Here is a 20,629-nt window from a genome sequence, read left to right on the forward strand (position 1 = left end):
ATAATGCCTCCTAATTTAACATCCGCCCAAAAGAAGAAGTTTCTGCATGAGGTGAAGTGGTATATGTGGGATGAACCATATTTGTTTAGACAGGGAGCTGACCAGATCATCAGGAGATGTATCCCGTTCTGTGAGATGGAGGGGATATTACGAGACTGCCATTCCACGGTTTATGGTGGACACTATAGAGGTGAGAAGACGGCAGCTCGTATTCTGCAAGCAGGTTTTTTCTGGCCTACTTTGTTCAAGGATGCTCATCAGTTTGTTTTAAGGTGTGATCGTTGCCAAAGAGTGGGAAATTTGTCAAGGAAGGATGAGATGTTATTAAATGTGATGCTTGAAGTCGAGGTCTTTGATGTGTGGGGAATCGATTTCATGGGGCCTTTTATCTCGTCTTGCAATAATCAGTACATCTTGCTGGCAGTCGATTATGTCTCAAAATGGGTCGAAGTTAAAGCTTTACCGACAAATGATGCAAAGGCAGTACTAAATTTTCTTCATAAGCAAATTTTCACAAGGTTTGGAACACCTCGGGTAATCATAAGTGATGAAGGATCGCATTTTTGCAACCGTAAGTTCACTTCTATGATGCAGCGTTATAATGTGAATCATCGAGTAGCTACTGCCTATCATCCGCAAACAAATGGTCAAGCGGAAGTGTCTAACAGAGAGATAAAGCGTATTCTAGAGAAGGTTGTTTGTCCGTCAAGGAAGGATTGGTCTTTAAAGCTCGATGAAGCTGTTTGGGCTTACAGAACAGCATACAAAACTCCACTTGGGATGTCACCATTTCAGTTGGTGTATGGTAAGGGATGTCATCTACCGGCGGAGCTTGAGCATAAGGCCTACTGGGCATTGAAGAAATTGAACCTGGATTTAGATGCAGCTGGTAAGAAAAGAATGCTTCAGCTTAATGAACTTGATGAATTTCGACTTCAAGCGTACGAGAATAACAAAATGTATAAGGAAAAGGTGAAGAGGTGGCACGATAGGAAGCTACATCCTAAGTTATTTGTGCCAGGGCAACAAGTTCTTTTATTCAACTCTCGGCTCCGACTTTTTCCTGGGAAGTTGAAATCAAGGTGGTCTGGACCTTTTATTGTCAAAACTGTGTTTCCACATGGAGCGGTGGAAATTTTTGAGAAAAATTCGGACCAAGCATTCAAGGTTAACGGTCAGCGGTTGAAGCACTACTATGGGGACATGGCAAACCGAGAGGTGGTTAGTGCCATTTTGTTGACTACTTGAGAAAGGTACGGAACGTCAAGCTAATGACGAAAAAGAAGCGCTGCGTGGGAGGCAACCCATGAATTGTTGTTACAGGAACCCTTAGAAGTTAATAACCTATCCAAAAACACAAAAAAAATCAGAAAACAGGGGCTGAAAAAAAAAATTCCAGAGACCCTCTGCGCGCCCGCGCAACTATGCTGAGCGGTCGCGCAGGGGTCGAGTTCCAGAAAATTTTTTACAGTTCAAAAAAAAAAAAAAAAAAAAACAAAAACACAAAATCAGTTTTAGCCCATAAACCCACGAATTGTTCCCACTACCCCATCATTTTATCCCTTAATTCCCAAACCCTAATCTAATCCACACCCTATATATACATACACCTATCCTACATATCTCCCACAAAACTTCCTACACTTAAACCCTCTCACAAACATCAAAAATCAGTTCTTACACACTTTTATTCACGAATCAATGGCACCCAAGAGAGCACGCACTATTGACAGCAGCAGCACAGTTCCTACTGCTGATTCATCGAGGGGTACTGCTGCAAGGCCTCGGTTAACTGACAGAGCTGCGGAGGAGGAGTACACTAGGATGTTAGGGAAGCCGATTCTGAAGGAGAGGGGGTTTTTACCATCAGGGAGGGATGGTGAGTTGTTGCCCATGATTGCAGAGAAGGGGTGGATAGCTTTTTATGAGTCACCCGAAGCAGTACCGATGAGCGTTGTTCGCGAGTTCTACGCGAACGCGAAGGCTGAAAAGAATGGGTTTTCTGTAGTCCGTGGGCTGACGGTTGATTATCATCCTGCGGCGATTCGCCGTGTGATTGGACAGCGAGAGAGGAAGCCCGAGGAGGAGAACTGGAATGAAAAGACTGCTGAGGATTTTGACTTGGATTTGATTTGTGCGACTCTCTGTCGACCGGGCACAGTTTGGAAACGCAGTCCAGGCAATAATGAGTATCTTCACTTTCCGGCAATCGCCATGAACAGGTATGCCCGTGCATGGAATGCATTTATTTGTGCTAATATTTTGCCTTCTTCACATGCACACGAGGTCATAGTTGAGAGAGCACAGTTGTTGTGGGGAATTCTGCATGATGAGTACTATGTGGACCTTGGTGAGTTTATCTACCAAGGAATTCTGAAGTTTTTGAGGGGAGCAAAGCATATGAACATCCCTTATGCATCCACGGTTACAAAGCTATGCCGAGCAGTAGGAGTGAACTGGCCGGCTCATGAGCAGTTACAGTTGCCAGCCGCTCCGATTGATTCTGGCACTCTGAATGGGATGCAGGAGTGGACCGGTGGTGAGCCTGAGGAGCATGGGCTGGGTTATTGTCTTCCAGGAGGGCGTCCAGCACGAGGTGCTACTATGGCTAGGCCAGGGCGTGGTGAGGCTGGTTCTTCGAGAGCTCAGGAGGGTGCTGGGATGGGTGATGCCCAGTATAGGAGGCTTTCACGGCGGATGGATGCCATGTATGAGACGCAGAGCAGGTTTGCTCAGGAGCTCACCCTTGCGTTAGGGACTGCTTTTTGAGGCCTTGGAGCTGATATCCAGTGGCCAGTTTTTGGTGAGGACTCTGCATACCCGCCGCCTGATACTCCACCCACTGAGGGTGATGATGATGATGACTCCGAGTAGGTATACCCTGTGTTCCTTTCTACTACTTTCACTGAGGACAGTGAAGATTTTTAGTTTGGGGGTGGTAGTTAAGGAATATTGTGTGTGTGTCATTTAGTTGCATATTCATGATAGTTTAGTTCATATAGTTGCATAATTTATGCCATTTAGTTTTTTTTTTATGAATGTCATGTAGCTCATGCATTTACCATGATCCCTTTTGCAATAAGTTATCGACTGAATTGTGATATTGATGTGAGTGTAGTGATAGCATTAAAGTGATATTAAGTTGTGTAGGTTGATATGCATGCTAGAAACAATTGTAAGTCCACTAAGTCTTAAAGAATGCGTAAGGGCTAGATTGTTGTTATGATTTGGTTGTTTTCAAGGTCAATCTACTTATTATGCTTAGAATTCGATTATAGGTTCTTAGTGATAAAGACATGAAAAAGAAAAATTTTGGAGAAAAAAATATGGAAGTTGTTGCTAGTTGTGGCTAGGCGTCAAATGGCTAGTAGCCGGCTCGCATATATTGCGAGTAGTCTAGGGTTGAGCAAGATGGAGCGAAACGCACTTGCTCAGAAGTTATTAAAAAAAAAAAATTGGCATAATTGATCAAGAGTGGGCTCTTTGGTATTCGAGTTATTAAGTTCTTAGGGGACTTTGTGCCTAGCGACCTAAGGCTTTTAGAGTCTGGGATCCGCTAACCTAACGCTCGTTACATGGATACCATTGTATAAGTCTTTTGTGGACCTCACTCATTGCACGGTCAAATAAGCATTTGAGTTGTAAATAAAAAGCACGATTCCGTAGTAAGCTCCAGAGTTCTTGTAGTGTTGTATATTACTTTGTGCCTAGAATTTTTATTCTTTGTATAATCGTAGGATTGCCTTGAGGATAGTCTAGTCATAGTAATTGGTCTAGTTCCGAAGCATATCTGTTAAGCATTTGCACACACCACATTTCTGGCTGTATGTCCGTTTGCATGAGTTTATTGATCTTTAGTTGTCTAACTGCATTCGTTGAGATGTGACAATTTGGTTGGTTAATTGTAGTAAGGGGGATCGTTGCATTTTCATATAGATTGCATTCATGCATATTTTTATTTGTTTTTGAGTCTGTGACGCTTGAGGACAAACATCGATTTAAGTTTGGGGGTGTGATAAGTGGCATTTTATACCACTTAGAACGTCTTAAAATGGCTTAAATTGGTGTCTTGAAATCAAGTATTTTGTGTATTTGATGCGTTTTTCTAGTGTTTATGCATTTCAGGGTATTAGTTGCATTTCGGGGGAGGAATCATCAAGAATAAGCCTTGGCATGTGTTCACCATTGCGAGAGGAAAGGAATGGGCAGATTACGGCGAAGGAACGGAGTAAAACTGGATTTTTTCCAGTAGAGGCCTGCGCGCCCGCGCAGCAATGCTGAGCGGCCGCGCAGCAACCTGCGCGCCCGCGCAGCTATGCTGAGCGGCCGCGCAGGGTCGGGGAAAAAGATAAATTATTTTAGACTTCTACTTCTGTTTGGCTTCCAACTTCTATGTAATCTGAGTTTTATGGGACTATTATATAGGTAGATTTGAGACGTTTTCACAGAGAGTATTAAGGGGATTATGTTTTAGATTGTGTTTTACGCAAGAAGCGAAGGATATAAGGAAGAAGACTGATTTAGCACACCGCAACGAAGAGGAAACATATATTCTTGTGATTCTTGTTTCGTTGTAACGTTGGATGCTAGTTTTCTTGCTTTGACTTATTTACTCTTGTGAAGTACTCTGTTTTAATATAATTAGTTTAGTTATTATTTTCTTGTGTTTATTTATCATGATTTCATATGAACCCATGATGGCGATAAGTTCTATTATGGGCTAATCGTGATCATGGGGTTGCAATGGATTTATTATGGAATTCTTTAGTTAATTGTTTAATACTTTAGTGTGTGATGATTGCATGATATCTAGTATTGGTTGTGCGTATTCGTCTTATGTGCGTCGCGAACATATAAGATAGGGTGTTAATCTCTTGTGAAGCGACGGTGGATCTTGAGATTTAGAACTTGCCATGCTAGCATAGGTTCATGTATGTTGTGCATGATTAGTGGGTAACTCTAACAGTTTTATTTGCCCTATGTAATCAAAAAAGGAATAACTTGTGTTTAAATCGTTGTGTTGTCAATTTCTGTAGACATATAGGAACTCAACATAATTGATGACTATTCAACTTCTATCTTAATTGTGGATGCTTGGTAGAATGGTATTAGTACAATGAAAGTTGGCTTTTATCAGTTTCGTGTTATTCGATTAATATCATCACTGTCACATGCTAAAGGTAATAACAATGGCTATAGAAGGAAGTAATAATGAAGTTGTGATCTCATGAGTGTTTTATTATTGATAAATTGAAGTGTTAGTTAAGTGGTTAATTAAGTAGTTAATTATAGTTAATATTTAATCAACAATTTTAAGTGTTATTATCTTAACATTGAGAAGTAATCATACATTGGTGAGTAAGTTTAATTAGACAATAATTTAGTCTGAGTCTCTGAGGGAACGAACTAGAAAATATTCTATATTACTTGCGAACGCGTATACTTGCGTGAATATTAGTGCGTGTTTTTGCCCTAATAGTTGGCAACCACCAGATGTAGGGAATTAAAAGTTAATGTAGACGCCTATGTGTCATCTAGTTTTGAGATTTGTTCGGTTGGTATGGTGCTTAGAGACCACAATGGGAAGTTTGTTGAAGGACAAACCTGTTGAATGCTCGAGGTAGGATCGGTCTTTGAGGCGGAAGCGGTTGGTATTAGGGAGGCTTTGTCGTGGATAGTAGATAAAGGATTGACATATGTTATTTTTGAGTCAGATTCCCTTCTAACGATCAAAGCTTTGCGAAGTGGTGGAAGTAATCAGCTGGAAGTGGGTCATGTTCTTCAGAGTTGTGTGCATTTGCTACAGATGAACCTGACTTTTTCATTAGATTTTGTTCCAAGACAGGCAAACAGGGCTCGTTTTCCTTGTTTAAACGCTCGCTTCACTGTGTTTTCGTCTCCTCCTGAATAATTTTGGAGACTCTACTGTATGATGCTTGTTTAATGAAATGCGTTTTTTACACGTATTCGTTAATTGTTCATTTGCTTCTCAATGTTGGCTTTATGCAGGTGTTACTAAAAACTTGTAGCGGATTACTTCAATTTCGGCTGGTTACTTGATAAGTTTAATAGTGGAGCAAGTGTTGAGGTTTGCAAATTTGCAGAAGTGCTTTGGGGTATTTGGCATTGGAGGAATAATAAAGTTTGGAAGGGTAAAGTAGCTACGCAATCTTTAGCAATGGATTGGAGTGCTAAGGTGATGGGTGACTCAAAAGATGTTGAAGGAAAATGCTAAATGCAGCAAACAGAGTAGTTGTCGTTCATCCACTAGCACTTAACGTTGGCAACCACCAGATGTAGGGAATTAAAAGTTAATGTAGACGCCTATGTGTCATCTAGTTTTGAGATTTGTTCGGTTAGTATGGTGCTTAGAGACCACAATGGGAAGTTTGTTCAAGGACAAACCTGTTGTATGCTCGAGGTAGGATCGGTCTTTGAAGCGGAAGTGGTTGGTATTAGGGAGGCTTTGTCATGCATAATAGATAAAGGATTGACATATGTTGTTTTTGAGTCAGATTCCCTTCTAACGATCAAAGTTTTGCGAAGTGGTGGAAGTAATCAACTGAAAGTGGGTCATGTTTTTCAGAGTTGTGTACATTTGCTACAGATAAACCAGACTTTTTCATTAGATTTTGTTCCAAGACAAGCAAACAGGGCTCGTTTTTCTTGTTTAAACGCTTGCTTCACTGTGTTTTCGTCTCCTCCTGAATAGTTGTTGGAGACTCTACTATATGATGATGCTTGTTTAATGAAATGCATTTTCTTTAAAAATAAAATAAGAAATGGGTAACTAATGTTATTTTTTTAAAAAAAATTGAACAATATAAAATAATGATATGCATTACACAAATGCATATTATGACTTTAAAAATTGTGATACGCATTTCGGTAATGCGTGTCTCCTTTACTGTATTTTTTCCCCATTTCTTTTTCATATTTTTTACATGATACCTATTTATCAAATGGATATTATGTTACTTATTTTTTAAATATGTATTAGGCTATGTTACTCATTTTTTAAATGCGTATTAGGCGGACATTTTTTACTAACAATTTGAAAAAGTAACATTTTTCTTTGTCATATCATTTTTAAGAAAATGAAATTTTTGACCATCTTCATTCCTTTTCGAATATCATCAAATTTTAAAAAAATATTTATAATCCAAATCCAACTATCATATGATTTTTGAAATCCATAAAAACCATTCAAAATCCCACTTCAATAAAACCTGAATTACCCTGAATTAATCGGATCCAAAATTCAACGAGGCTTTTAGATACAACCACTATCTGTACTGACGAGAAGAGGGTTTGAGCTAAGAAATTGTAGAAGAAGAAAAGGAGATTTCACATCAATCGCATTATGAAGCCACTTTATCGAGGTAGAATCTGCTTACATACTTTTCTTTTGAGTGATTTGCTAAGAGTATTTTAGGTGAATTGCTATGATTATGTTATGATCAACCAGTAATCTGAAGAAAACAATTAAGGAGGGAATTATCTTCTTTTAAACGGGGTCGTTTAGTCATTAGTTAACGATGTCGTTTCAGTCAAGTTATCTTTTATCTGCTTATGTAACTGCTTGGTCCAGGCCCAGTTGTGGGGTGTCACATGTCAGTCATTGTACTAGGTTGGTATATATGTTACCACCCTCAATTGTCTGAGGAAGGCTGGAACATTTTATCTCTATGCATTTTGTTATCTTCTCTCTTCAATGAAAAACCCCAAAAAGTGTTAGCTTAGATTTGTTTTCTGTTCATATAGTTACTTCATTGTAACAATTGGTATCAGAGCCAGTAGTTTCTTGGACACCTTCTTATGGCTGATAAATCTCCTATCCACCGCCACGACCAAGCTCTTTCTTCCATGGAGGCTAAACTAAATCAGGTGGAGGAATCGCAGAGCTCTACATCTGAGCAGCTTCAACAGATTAAGGAGCAATTCACCTTAGAAAACAGGGACATCAAGAAAAGCTTAGCTGATATTATGGCGTTGATAAAGCTTCAATCTCATAATCAACTTCTTGAAGGTGAAAGCTCAAACAGACATCACAGCCAACACAAAGTGGTACCATTTTCTACCCCTACTCCTACTACATTCGCTATTGCTTCTGATGTTTTACGTATTCATGATGTGAACCTCACAGAAAGAGAGAATCGACACCCACCACCCATCTCACACACACCTTTCTCACATACTCTGGATCCAAGTTTTAGACCTCTAGACCCAACATCGGCACCTGAGCTCAAAAACGCAACTATCCCTCCTCAATTTCAAAATGGACCATTTATGTTCAATATCATACCTTCTACTCAAAACCCTCCACTAATACCTCAGTTTTACCAATCTACACTAAACCCATTTGCTCCACCACTCTATCCTTACAGCTAGCAAGGTCAGTTTCAAAACACACCACCCACCTTTCACATCCCTTTCACCCAACCAACTGTCACCCAACAACCTTTTATTCCTCAATGGGTACCTCATGATAACACTAGCCAGAGAAATTTTCACACGAACCAGGGGTTAAAAACACCCAAGTTTGATTTTCCTAAGTTTAACGGTAAAGACCCTCGAGGATGGATTACTAAATGTGAAAAGTACTTTCAGCTTATGCCTTCTGTTGATTTGAGATCTAGGGTTCTTTGTGCTGCCCTCCATATGGAAGATGATGCTGATATTTGGTACAGAACGGTTGAGGAAGAAAAACATAATCTCTTGTGGCCTGAATTCTCCAAACTAGTCTGTCAAAGATTTAATAAGGGAGGCTATGAAAATGTTGTAGGGCAATTCAATAAACTGATTCAAAAGGGTAGTGTGGATGACTATATTAATCAGTTTGATGAATTAAGGAATTATGTGATGCTACAGGAAGGGTTCCATAGAGAGTCGTACTACATTGATAACTTTATCAGTGGTCTCAAGGAAGAAATCTCTCAACACTTGTACTACCAGAAACCTCAAACCTTGCAAGAGGCCAGAGACAGAGCTCGAGGTCAGGAATATTACCTTACTGTTTTAGACAAGAGGTACAGAGCTAGCAAGTATTCTCACCCTTCTGGTACTAATCACAGCAATTCAATTACCAAGCTGCCTACTGATAAGCCTGTCACTTACTCTAAACCACCCGAGAATTCTAGAAGATTGACACTTGCTGAAATTAATGAAAGAAAACTCAAGGGTTTATGCTTTCATTGTGATAAAAAATTTGAACCTGGCCATGATTGTAGAAAGAAAAAAATCATGGTGGGTGATGAAGGTGAGGACTGTAAATCTGATGGTGAAGACCTAGCAGTTGTTTGGGAAGAGGATAATACTCAAAACAATGCAGAAGGAGAGGAGATAGCTAAGATATCACTCCATGCCATGACAGGTTCAGTTGGGAGCTGCACAATTAAATTGAAGGGCCAAATCAAGGGCAAAAACATCACTATCCTAGTTGACAGTGGGTCAACTCATAATTTTATATCTCAGGCCCTTGTGAAACAACTCAAGTTACAGACTACACCCTGTGATGCTTTTAACATAACAGTGGCTAATGGACAGAGAATGCAATGTGCTACTGAAATTGATAGGGTCAGTTGGACAATGTCTGATCATGTTTTTCATTGCAAGATGAATGTCATCCATCTAGGGGGATATGACCTAATTTTAGGAGTCAAATGGATGGCTACTGTAAGCCCAGTTACCTTTGATTATCAGCAAAACAATATCTTAATTAATTGGCAAGGTGAAAGATTGCAGTTGCAACAATTTGTGAAGGAGCCTCAGGTACATATGCATACAAGTGCCAAGACAGTAAAATTTCATCAAGAGGAGGCCTATTTCCTTGTTCAACTTACTGCTATAAACAAGGAGTCAAAAGATTCAGACACCTTGCATCCTGATATACAAAACCTCATTGATTCTTATGCTGATATTTTTGAAATACCAACCACACTCCCACCACAGAGATCTCATGATCACTGCATACCATTGAAGATGGGAAGCCAACCTATTTCTTCTAATCCATACAGGTGTCCCATAGCATATAAAGAAGAAATTGAGAAAATCACAAGGGAATTGCTAGCTGCTGGTGTCATAAGGAATAACAGCTCTCCTTTTGCCTCTCCAGTCTTATTGGTCAGAAAAAAGGATAGCACTTGGAGGTTAGTAATTGATTATAGAGCTTTAAATGCTATAACCGTGAAAAATAAGTTTCCCATCCCTGTTATTGAAGAGCTTCTAGCTGAACTAAAAGGCAATAGAGTATTCACTAAGCTTGATCTAAGAAGTGGATACCACCAGATTAGAGTAAAGGAAACTGATATTTTTAAAACTGCATTTAAGACACATCAAGGTCACTTTGAGTTCATGGTGATGCCATTTGGGCTCACCAATGCACCTGCTTCTTTTCAAGCTCTTATGAATGATGTGTTTAGTGCTTTCTTGAGAAAATTTGTGCTTGTTTTCTTTGATGATATCCTAGTCTATAGCCCTAGTATTCAAGAACACATAATACATCTGCAGCAAGTGTTTGATGTGCTCAGGAATCAACAACTATTTGTCAAGAAAAGTAAATGTGTTATAGCTCAACCACAAATTGAATACCTGGGTCATTTAATCTCTTATGAAGGAGTCTCCGCAGATCAGAGTAAAATTACAGCTATGATCAACTGGCCTAGACCTAAATCCATCAAAGGACTTAGAGGATTTCTAGGTCTAACAGGTTATTATAGGCGGTTTGTGCAGCATTATGGGCTGGTCAGCAAGCCTTTGACTCAATTGCTGAAAAAGGGGAACTTTCACTGGACCACTGAAGCAGATGAAGCCTTCACTAGATTAAAGACTATCATGTCAACTACTCCTGTATTGGCCTTACCTGATTTCAGCAAGCCAATCATAATTGAAACTGATGCTTGTAAGAGTGGGATTGGAGCTGTGATGATGCAAGAAGGGAGACCAATTGCTTACCTAAGTAAGGCCCTCAGTCCCAAACATCAGGGCCTTTCTACATATGAAAAAGAACTTCTTGCTGTTATAATGGCCACACAAAAATGGAGGTCTTATTTATTGGGTCATCACTTCATTGTAAAGACCGATCAGGAAGCTATCAAACATATAATGGAACAAAAAATATCAACTAGCCTCCAACAGAAATGGTTGTCTAAATTGATTGGATATGATTATTCAGTCCATTACAAAAAGGGGAAGGAAAACCATGCTGCAGACGCTCTCTCCAAGATTTTTGAAGATTCAGAACTCTCTGTAATAGTGCAACAAAACATTCCCCATTGGAGACAAGAAGTGCTGGACAGTTTGAGAGATGATAGCTATGCTCAAGGTCTGATAACTCAACTTCTGATTGATCCTCAAGGAAGTGATGGCTTTATCTTGGAAAGTGGAGCACTAAAGAAGGGGGATAGGTACTATATTGGAGTTGGCACGGGACTAAGAAAGAAAATCTGCAATGAAATACATGGGAATACTGAAGGAGGACATTCAGGAATAGCTGCCACTATCAGGAGGGCAGAAAGAAATTTCATTTGGCCATCAATGAGAACTGACATCACCAATCTCATCAAGGAATGTGATACTTGCCAGAGAAACAAACCCGAACATGTTCCTTCCCCAGGGTTATTGCAACCTATTGAGATTCCAGACCAAGCTTGGGAAATTATTACGATGGATTTTATTGAGGGGCTGCCTAAGTCAAAAGGTAAAAGTGTGATTCTGGTTGTTATTGATAAGCTCACTAAATACTGCCATTTGATGGCCTTATCACACCCTTATACTGCCCAATCAGTAGCTGAAGAATTACTCAATTATGTGGTCAAACTGCATGGTACCCCGTTGGCAATCATCTCTGATAGGGATCCAGTGTTTGTAAGTTCCTTCTGGAGGGAGTTGTTCAAGGCACTAGGGACCAAAATTAAGTTAAGCACAGCCTATCATCCCCAGACGGATGGGCAATCTGAGAGACTTAACCAGTGTGTTGAGATGTATCTACGATGTATGACTGGACATAAACCACAGGAATGGGTGACATGGCTGCCTTTGGCTGAGTGGTGGTATAATACCAACCACCACAGTGCCATAGGAATGTCTCCATTCCAAGCCTTATACTCAACCCCTCCCCCCTCTATCAATTTTCAGTATGCTCGAACTGGAGACACTTCTGTGAATACCATGTTGCAGAAAAGATGGGAGACTCAACAGTTGCTCAAAGAGAATCTTATTAAATCTCAAGAGAGAATGAAATGGTACTCTGATAAGAAGCGAACCGACAGGGAATTCAGCGTTGGAGATGAAGTATTCCTCAAACTTCAACCTTACCGGCAACATTCCTTGGTGAACAGAAGAAATCAGAAGCTCGCTGCAAAATTTTATGGTCCTTATGCTGTCACTGAAAGGATTGGCAAGGTGGCATACAAACTCGCGCTGCCAGTTGGAAGTAAGCTTCACGATGTCTTTCACATTTCCCAACTTAAGAAAAAGATTGGTTCTACCAAGGTGATACAGACCACTCTACCAGGGATGACTGATGCAGGTGAATTAGATCCTCAACCAGTTGCAATAATCGACATAAAGTTGATCAAAAGGGGAAACACTCCAGCTGTTATGGTACAAGTTGTCTGGGAGAATGGTACTGCAGAAGAAGCAACCTGGGAATCATGGGACAAACTAAGACAGAAATACCCGAACTTCCATCCTTGAGGACAAGGATAAATTTAAGAAGGGAGCAATTGTTATGATCAACCAGTAATCTGAAGAAAACAATTAAGGAGGGAATTATCTTCTTTTAAACGGGGTCGTTTAGTCATTAGTTAACGATGTCGTTTCAGTCAAGTTATCTTTTGTCTGCTTATGTAACTGCTTGGTCCAGGCCCAGTTGTGGGGTGTCACATGTTAGTCATTGTACTAGGTTGTTATATATGTTACCACCCTCAATTGTCTGAGGAAGGCTGGAACATTTTATCTCTATGCATTTTGTTATCTTCTCTCTTCAATGAAAAACCCCAAAAAGTGTTAGCTTAGATTTGTTTTCTGTTCATATAGTTACTTCATTGTAACAGAGTATATGTATTTAATTGCTGTAAATCGTAATATACTGGAGACTTGAATGTGTAATTTACTCGGAAAAAAGAATTAGGTTAATTGATTAAACTTCGAAAGAGTTATATACATACTCTGTACTTTGCAAGATAATGTTATTAATTTCAGCTATGTTTATTTTAGGATTTAATGATAAAACTAGACTACTTTTTTAGAATTTTAAACCTAACTTGTTTTTCAACGGATGTTTATGCAGTTGAAATCTTAGAATTTGACTTAGTATATAATGAAGAATTTGAATTAGTTCTTTTTAATTAAAACGCTTTCATGCTGTTTCCGTATTAGAATTTAACCCTCTCCCATAAATTGTGTACTTGGTAATGTACAGTAAAATTCGGATATATCGTAGACTTGAATGTCTAGTTTACTCAGAACAAAGAATTAGGTTAATTGAATAAACTTGATATTAAAGCTTGATATTCGACATGAGTAGACTAGTATATCAAGCAACTTTATCGATCTATAAATCTGCGTATAACTTTTCTTTTGGGTGAATTGATATGTATACAGACGCCCACATATATGTATGTAATTTGCAAGATGATGTTGTAACTTTTAGCAATGTTCGAGTTAGGATTTGGGTTACTGGTTACACTTTGACACATATTTAATGATAAAACTAGGCTAGAATTTTGGAATTTTAGACCTGACTTGTTTTCGATGGATGTTTATGCAGTTGTAATCTTACAATTTGACGCAGTATATAATGTAGAATTTGAATTAAAGCTTTTTAATTAAAACGCTTTCATGCTGTTTATGTACTAGAATTTAACTCTCTGCCATAATTTGTATACTTTGTAATATACAGTAAAATTCGGTCGTAGACTTAATTTCTAGCTTACTCAGAACAAAAAATTAGGTTAATTGAATAAACTTGATATTAAAGCTTCATATTCGACATGAGTAGACTAGTATAATCAAGCAACTTTATCGAGTTATAAATCTGCGTATATACTTTTCTTTTTATTGAATTGATATGTCACCCACATATATGTATGTAATTTGCAAGATGTTGTTATAAATTTTAGCAATGTTCAAGTTAGGATTTGGGTTACATTTGGACACATATTTTATTATAAAACTAGACTAGAATATTGGAATTTTAAACCTGGCTTGTTTTTCGATGGATGTTTATGCAGTTGTGTTAGAATTTGACCTAGTATATAATGTAGAATTTGAATTAGAGCTTTTTAATTAAAACACTTTCATGCTGATTCTGTACAGCAGACTGTTGGATGTTCCAGAACGGTCAAAAAAATTGTCATGTATAGTTAACTTCATAAATTCTTCTGAACTGATTTAGAATATTTTAAAGCTGCGTATATACGTTTCTTTAAGTGAACTGATATTGGGTGGAGATGTGTATAGAAATAATTAAAGATACTCACATTATCGAGGTATAAATCTGCATATATACTTATCTTTAGGTGAATTGATATTGGGTGGAGCTGTGTGTAGAAAGTAGAAACACACATGTATGTATGTAATTTGCAAGATGAGTTGGGATTTAATGATAAAACTAGACTTGACTTGTTTTTGGATGGATGTTTATGCAGTTGTAATCTCAGACTTGACTTATTTTTCATGTTTATGTACTTGAATTAGAGCTTTCTAATTAAAGCAGACTGGGGCTGACTTCAACCTCTTGCTATAAATTGTGTACTTCGTAATATGCAGTAAATTTCGGATATATTGTAGACTTGAATGTCTTGTTTACTCGGAACAAAGAATTAGGTTAAATAAATTAACTTTGAAAGAGTTATAGGCAATGCAGTGAGGCATGTTGGAGGTTCCAGAAAGGTCAAGAATATTGTCATGTATGGTTAACTTCGTAAATTCTTCTGAACTGATTTAGAATAAAAGAAAGCTTAATATTTGACATGAGTAGACTAGTATTGGGGTGGAATATGTGTATTACTTTTTACAAATCAGAGAAGCCAGGTGACTGTTTTAGTATATAAATGAAAATACTGCTTTATAATCTCGTAATGCATGATATGTTCATGTAAGTTTAACTCTCCATACTGTATTAGCTTTAGAATCATGGATATTGTTTAACACCTATTGTGTACAAATAACATATGGACTAACTCAAGAATATTCTTTAGGATGGAGAGGTTAACAGACGCAGATCTTTTAACCGAGGTGCTTTGTAGGCTCCCTGTGAAGTACATACTTCGATGCAAAGCTGTGTCCAAAACATGGTACTCTCACATTTCAAGCCCTGATTTCGTTAAATCTCATTATCAACATGCAGTTACATGCTGGGATGATAAAGAAGCTACTCTCATTGTACACCTCATTGTCCTAAAGAGGACGGGTCTTATTCACTCTTTCAACTCGGCGGCTCTGATGATTATTTAGCTCATCTGAAATTTCCTTTCTCTGAAGGTGATTATTCCTCTACGCCTACCTCTCGTCTTGTTGGTTGCGTTTCTGGTATTGTTTGTGTGTGTGTTTATCCTTATCCTAGCAAATATGTTGATATCTACATTTGGAATCCTGCAACTAAGCAATCCAAACTCATTCCGCGGCCTACTCACTATGCCAAAGCACGGCGTACTCGATATGGTTGTGCTGGTAGTATTAGAGAAGCTTTAGGCTTTGGATTTGATCCAATTAATTTTGATTTTAAGGTTGTTAGGGTTGTATCTTCCCCTACATTTTCTGATGAAGTATCTCCCTGTATATTTTCTGAGGTGTATTCTGCGAAGAGAGATGTGTGGCAAAATATTAAGACTGAGACTGATGTTCCCAAAGAAAATAATTTTGATATTTGCCTCCATGGATTTTTGTTTGCCCTAGGAGATAATGGTATTATGGCTTTTAATTTAAACAAGGAAGTTTTTGTTCGAGATATTGAACTCCCTGTAAGCTGCATATGTTATGATGCTCGTATTGCCGACTTCAAGGATTCTATCTCTGTCATTATTTCCAAGTGCGAAGAACTAGGCGAAACAATTAAATTGTGGACATTAGATGACGAGACATGCCTTCATGGTGGTGGAGTGAAGGCATCATGGACTCTCAAGCTTAGTATTGATGTAGGTGAGAGGTTCGACTGTGTCCAAGGCTGTTTCAACAGTGAATTCTTACTAGCAACTGCAGGGCATTTTTCCTATAACTCCGACAACAAAGTGGGCAGATACATTCGTCCTGATCCTTATTTTTCTTATGATGAAGTTTTCAAGTACAGAGAAAGCCTGCTCTCAGTGCCGGGATCAAATCTGGTCGAGTGGTCTAGTGATGAAGATGTTAGTGAGCGAAATAGCTTTGATTCAGAAGATGATGATGAGGAAACAGTGCCTGGTTCTGAAGACAGTGAGGAGCAACATTAATGAAGAAGGCTGCATAGATTCTGAAGACGGTAATGAGTAAAAAAACGCAGATTTGGGGGTAAATGATCAATTACTCATCTCAATTAGTATTGTATTTCTACGTTCATTTCCCTCACTTCATTTTACATTTTCTAAATCATGTGGGATATTATGATGTTGCTTATTATCAGTTAGACATGATTAAATATTTAATATAAGTCAGCCTCCCATGCATCTATGTGTGACACTTGCAGCAAATTGGTCTGTTAAGTACTTTGATTTTACTTTTTATTATTTTGGGCTAGTAGATGCTACTGGTGTGTGTTATCCTGATTTCAGTTGGATTAATTGGGAGGTACAAGTTTAAGACATCATTGCAGGCTGAGGAACCCTCTTAAACTGGTACGATGATCAAATGAAGCCTGCTAAATTAAAAGCATTCAGTGTTGCTAGGTGCGACACGTTTGATAGAACTTAATCAAACATTGAATCTAATCTGTTCTTGAACAGCATGACTGTATATTATTATTTACTGATGTAGACATTCTCACTTCGAGAATGTCACTGTAAGGCAATTCCCAATGCCAAGACCAAGAAATGTCACCAAAAACTGTTGTAACCTTGTTGGCAAAGCCTATATTGTCAGTTCCTATTTGCAGATAAGGCTCCTAAGAGCAAACCCAACGGGGCTTGGTATTTCCTGTTATAACTATAATAGCAACCCCAGATAGCTAAGATTGTACTTCAAACGTCTTAGCTGACTCTTCAAAACGTTTAGCGAGTTTGATTATTCATAATAACTTAATCTGGCAAGGTACGCATGACCATATATTGGTATGTTGTTGACATTTACTTTACGATAGTTTATAAATTAGCTTGTGGTATTTTGAGGGCTAGCAATGTTGATTTAGTAAAGATTAAGCTAGGCAAACAAAATATTAAAAAAAAGTTGGAAGATATTTGTTTGTGTAGCCTGCTGGCAATACCGGCTTCGTAATTACTACATTGTTGGATTGATTCTCACTTAATCAACTACTCCAGACGCGCTTAACATGAATCATGTGTGGTGAATTTAATTTTGCTGAAAATGAAAAAAAGAGAGTAAACAACTACTACTATAATAGTGAGGGTATACGCTTGCAGACGCCGAAAACGCTGTCTCTGATCGATCACGTATAGACAGTACTAGTATTAATCCACATCCCAGAAGGGAATAACAGAACAGACCATTATAAGTTAGAGCCTGCAACAGAATCAGCTGCTTCAACATCCTTCTGAACATCCCTCAGGCACCTAAAAACTTCCTGGCAACATTCATTAAATTGAGTCTTGCAGGACTACGCTTTAAAGCTTTTATGCCAATTGGACTGTTCTTGCTCTGTTGAAGATAGATTAGATTAAAAATACATTAGCAGGCACAAAATTCTTCTCCAATACATTGCAAATAATTATGATTAAATGTTCATAGATAATTTCACACATTTGCAAATGGCAAGCAGCCAGAAAATTCTTCTCCAATACAGATTCACACTTGGACAGTCATGTAGAGAGGATCAGCAACTTAAAAAAAAAAAAAAAAAAAAAACTACCATTGAATCCCTGATTGGAACCTTTGTCACAATCCACCAACTCCTGCACGGTGGAGACCATAAAATAGATTAAATGACGATCAGTTATTCATGTAAAGGCTACTTCATTTATTTACTTTTTAAGACAAGGATGTTCAAGACGGGGGTGCTAATGATAAGGAAGCTCTTACCATTCAATTTTAGCTACCAGATAACAGATCAGGTGTATAATCAAGTTTCAACCTAGCCAAGGAGTGTGACTACCACTGACCACGACTTGGCCTGGTCAAGTACTAATACCAGTGAACAGATTTAGGTAACAAATTTCATCATCAAACTTATAGGCTCATGGCATAATAGTCAATTCTAAGGTAAATAACATTTCTTCAGGATATTTCGCACAATGGAAACAAAGTCGATGTTTACTCCTACGTTTCTCATTCAGTTCATCTAACTGCTCATCAGTTTCAAAATCAACTCTTTCGGACTCTATCTGCCAAGGAATATAACCCATCAAATCCACTCACAAAGACTAATTTCATAAAAGGATAATTTCTCGACATCCTCCATCTAATATAAGGATTTTGGCAAAATAAATATTACTTTTTTAACTATATTCCTCTCAAGTTGACACAAACCAAGGACCGCTTTTCTATTAAGCATAATAGTCCCTAAAATTTTAAGTTCACAATAGTACATATCGTAAAATATAAGATATAATCACAACATTTAACCTCGTGCACAAATTAAATGATCAAATAGCAATACTAAAAGACCACAAATATGATATACACATCAATTTATCTTTTTGAGACATTATATTCACAAACAATTTTATGCGGGATTATCTGTTATAGAAACTAATACTATTATACCTAATTTATAAGGGCGTACTTGGTTGATGATTAATGTGTTCGGTCAATGGAAATCAAAACCCTAAACTAAGTGATAGAGTTTGGATTAACAATTTAGTGGTGGAGAATGTGAACCTCGTTATCTCTTGGTAGATAAATCAAATCCACCATAATTTTTGAGTTTTCATTTATTCTCATACTCATTAACCTCATTCATATTCTCGATTCTCTTTCAATGCATCCAAGCGCCCTCTAAATGAGTTTAATTTATATTTTATAATTAGATAATATGATAAATTATTTTATAAAAATACACGTATCCCATACATCCTACCAAAATCAGCCCAAATACCTACTCCCGATAATCTTTCCTGGTAAATAATATAAATTTATTTTATAATTAGATAATATGATAAATCATTAAAAATTAAAGGTCAACAAAGTCCAAATACCCCCTCTCATTAATTCTTAAGTAGTCATTTTTTTAATATTAATATTTAAATATTAATAACAATGTGTTCACCAAATGTGAACGGGCGACTCTACGTGTGAGGTTTTTCTGATAGGATATTTTATATGGAGAGAAAATGCCAAATACCCCTTCCATTAATCCTTACATAGTCAATTTTTTACTAAGATTAACATTTAGATATCAATAACCTTATATTCTAATATTTACTAAGATAAACATTTTTTTTTAGGTTGATACATACTCGTACATAAATTGTACCGAGATACAATAAAAAGAAGTTTATTTCGTACAATAAAATTTATCATCTAATCAAAAGTCATGCATGATGGCTCGGAAAATTTAGACAATAAAGTTTTAAAATTAACATTTAAATATAAATAACCTTATATTCTAATATAAGTGTTTTGGCAAAGTAAATATATTTTTTATTTTAACTATTTCCTCTCAAGCCACATGTCTATAAAGCATAATAGTCCCTGCGACCATATTTGTTTTATTGGATTATAATCTCGGGATAATAATTCGGAGATAATTAAACCCATCAAATTTAGTCATATGGATTAAATAATCATATCTTAAGTTTGTTTGGAAGAATTAGTGTAGGATCCTTTAAAATTTTATCATATGTTTGTTTTGAGGGATAATACTTGGAATTGGAATATAGTCCTTTAAATTTTCCAATCCTATATTTTGTTTAAAAAATGACTTGTAGGAGAGGATAAAACAATACCTCATCTCAACAAGCATTAGAGGGGATTATAGTCATATCCTTTTTTTCCAACAAAATAAACATGGGATGAGATAATTTAGAGAATTAAAATCTTTAAATAACTCTTCACTAATTTTTTATAAAATAAATATGAGATTGGAAAATTTTAAAAATTATAATTCTATCCCTTATTTAATAGCATTAAACAAACATAACCTAAGATTTTAAATTCACAATAGTACATATTGTTAAGCACAAGATAAAATCACAACATTTAACCTCGTACAAAAATTAGATGACCAAATAATAAAATTAAAAGACCACAAAAATGATAACATATATACACATCAACCTCGCAGAAAGAGTTTTTGAAACATTATATTCACAAATTATTAATACCATATAGTGGCCATCCACAGCCCGCATCAACAATATGTTCCATGTCTCTTAACTTAAGAAGAAGGTTGGAGATACGGTTGCATCTGATATAACTCTTACCCACCAATTGAACTCTTGAAAAATTCCGGCCAAGATTCTCGATCGTCGTTTAATCAAGAAAAACAACGCCCCGACTGCCCTTGTACTGATTCAATGGAAAGATTTGTGCCAAGTTA

General features: G+C 37.3%; 1 protein-coding gene across 1 annotated transcript; it reads left to right on the forward strand.

Moving 5' to 3' along the window:
- The first annotated feature begins 7,237 nt into the window (after window positions 1-7,237).
- LOC141675289 (uncharacterized) lies at window positions 7,238-16,503 on the forward strand. The gene is made up of 2 exons (XM_074482002.1): window positions 7,238-7,382; window positions 15,204-16,503. Exon 2 carries the CDS (start codon window positions 15,915-15,917, stop codon window positions 16,431-16,433), a length of 519 nt encoding a protein of 172 aa, XP_074338103.1. The 5' UTR covers window positions 7,238-7,382; window positions 15,204-15,914; the 3' UTR covers window positions 16,434-16,503.
- Window positions 16,504-20,629: the final 4,126 nt, after the last annotated feature.

This window comes from Apium graveolens, chromosome 7 (assembly GCF_009905375.1).
Source record: "Apium graveolens cultivar Ventura chromosome 7, ASM990537v1, whole genome shotgun sequence".
NCBI classification, from domain to species: Eukaryota; Viridiplantae; Streptophyta; class Magnoliopsida; order Apiales; family Apiaceae; genus Apium; species Apium graveolens.

What these genes read in the sequence shown, in the direction of transcription:
- LOC141675289 (XM_074482002.1), top strand. Translation starts at nt 15,915, where the DNA reads ATGGCTTTTAATTTAAACAAGGAAGTTTTTGTTCGAGATATTGAACTC.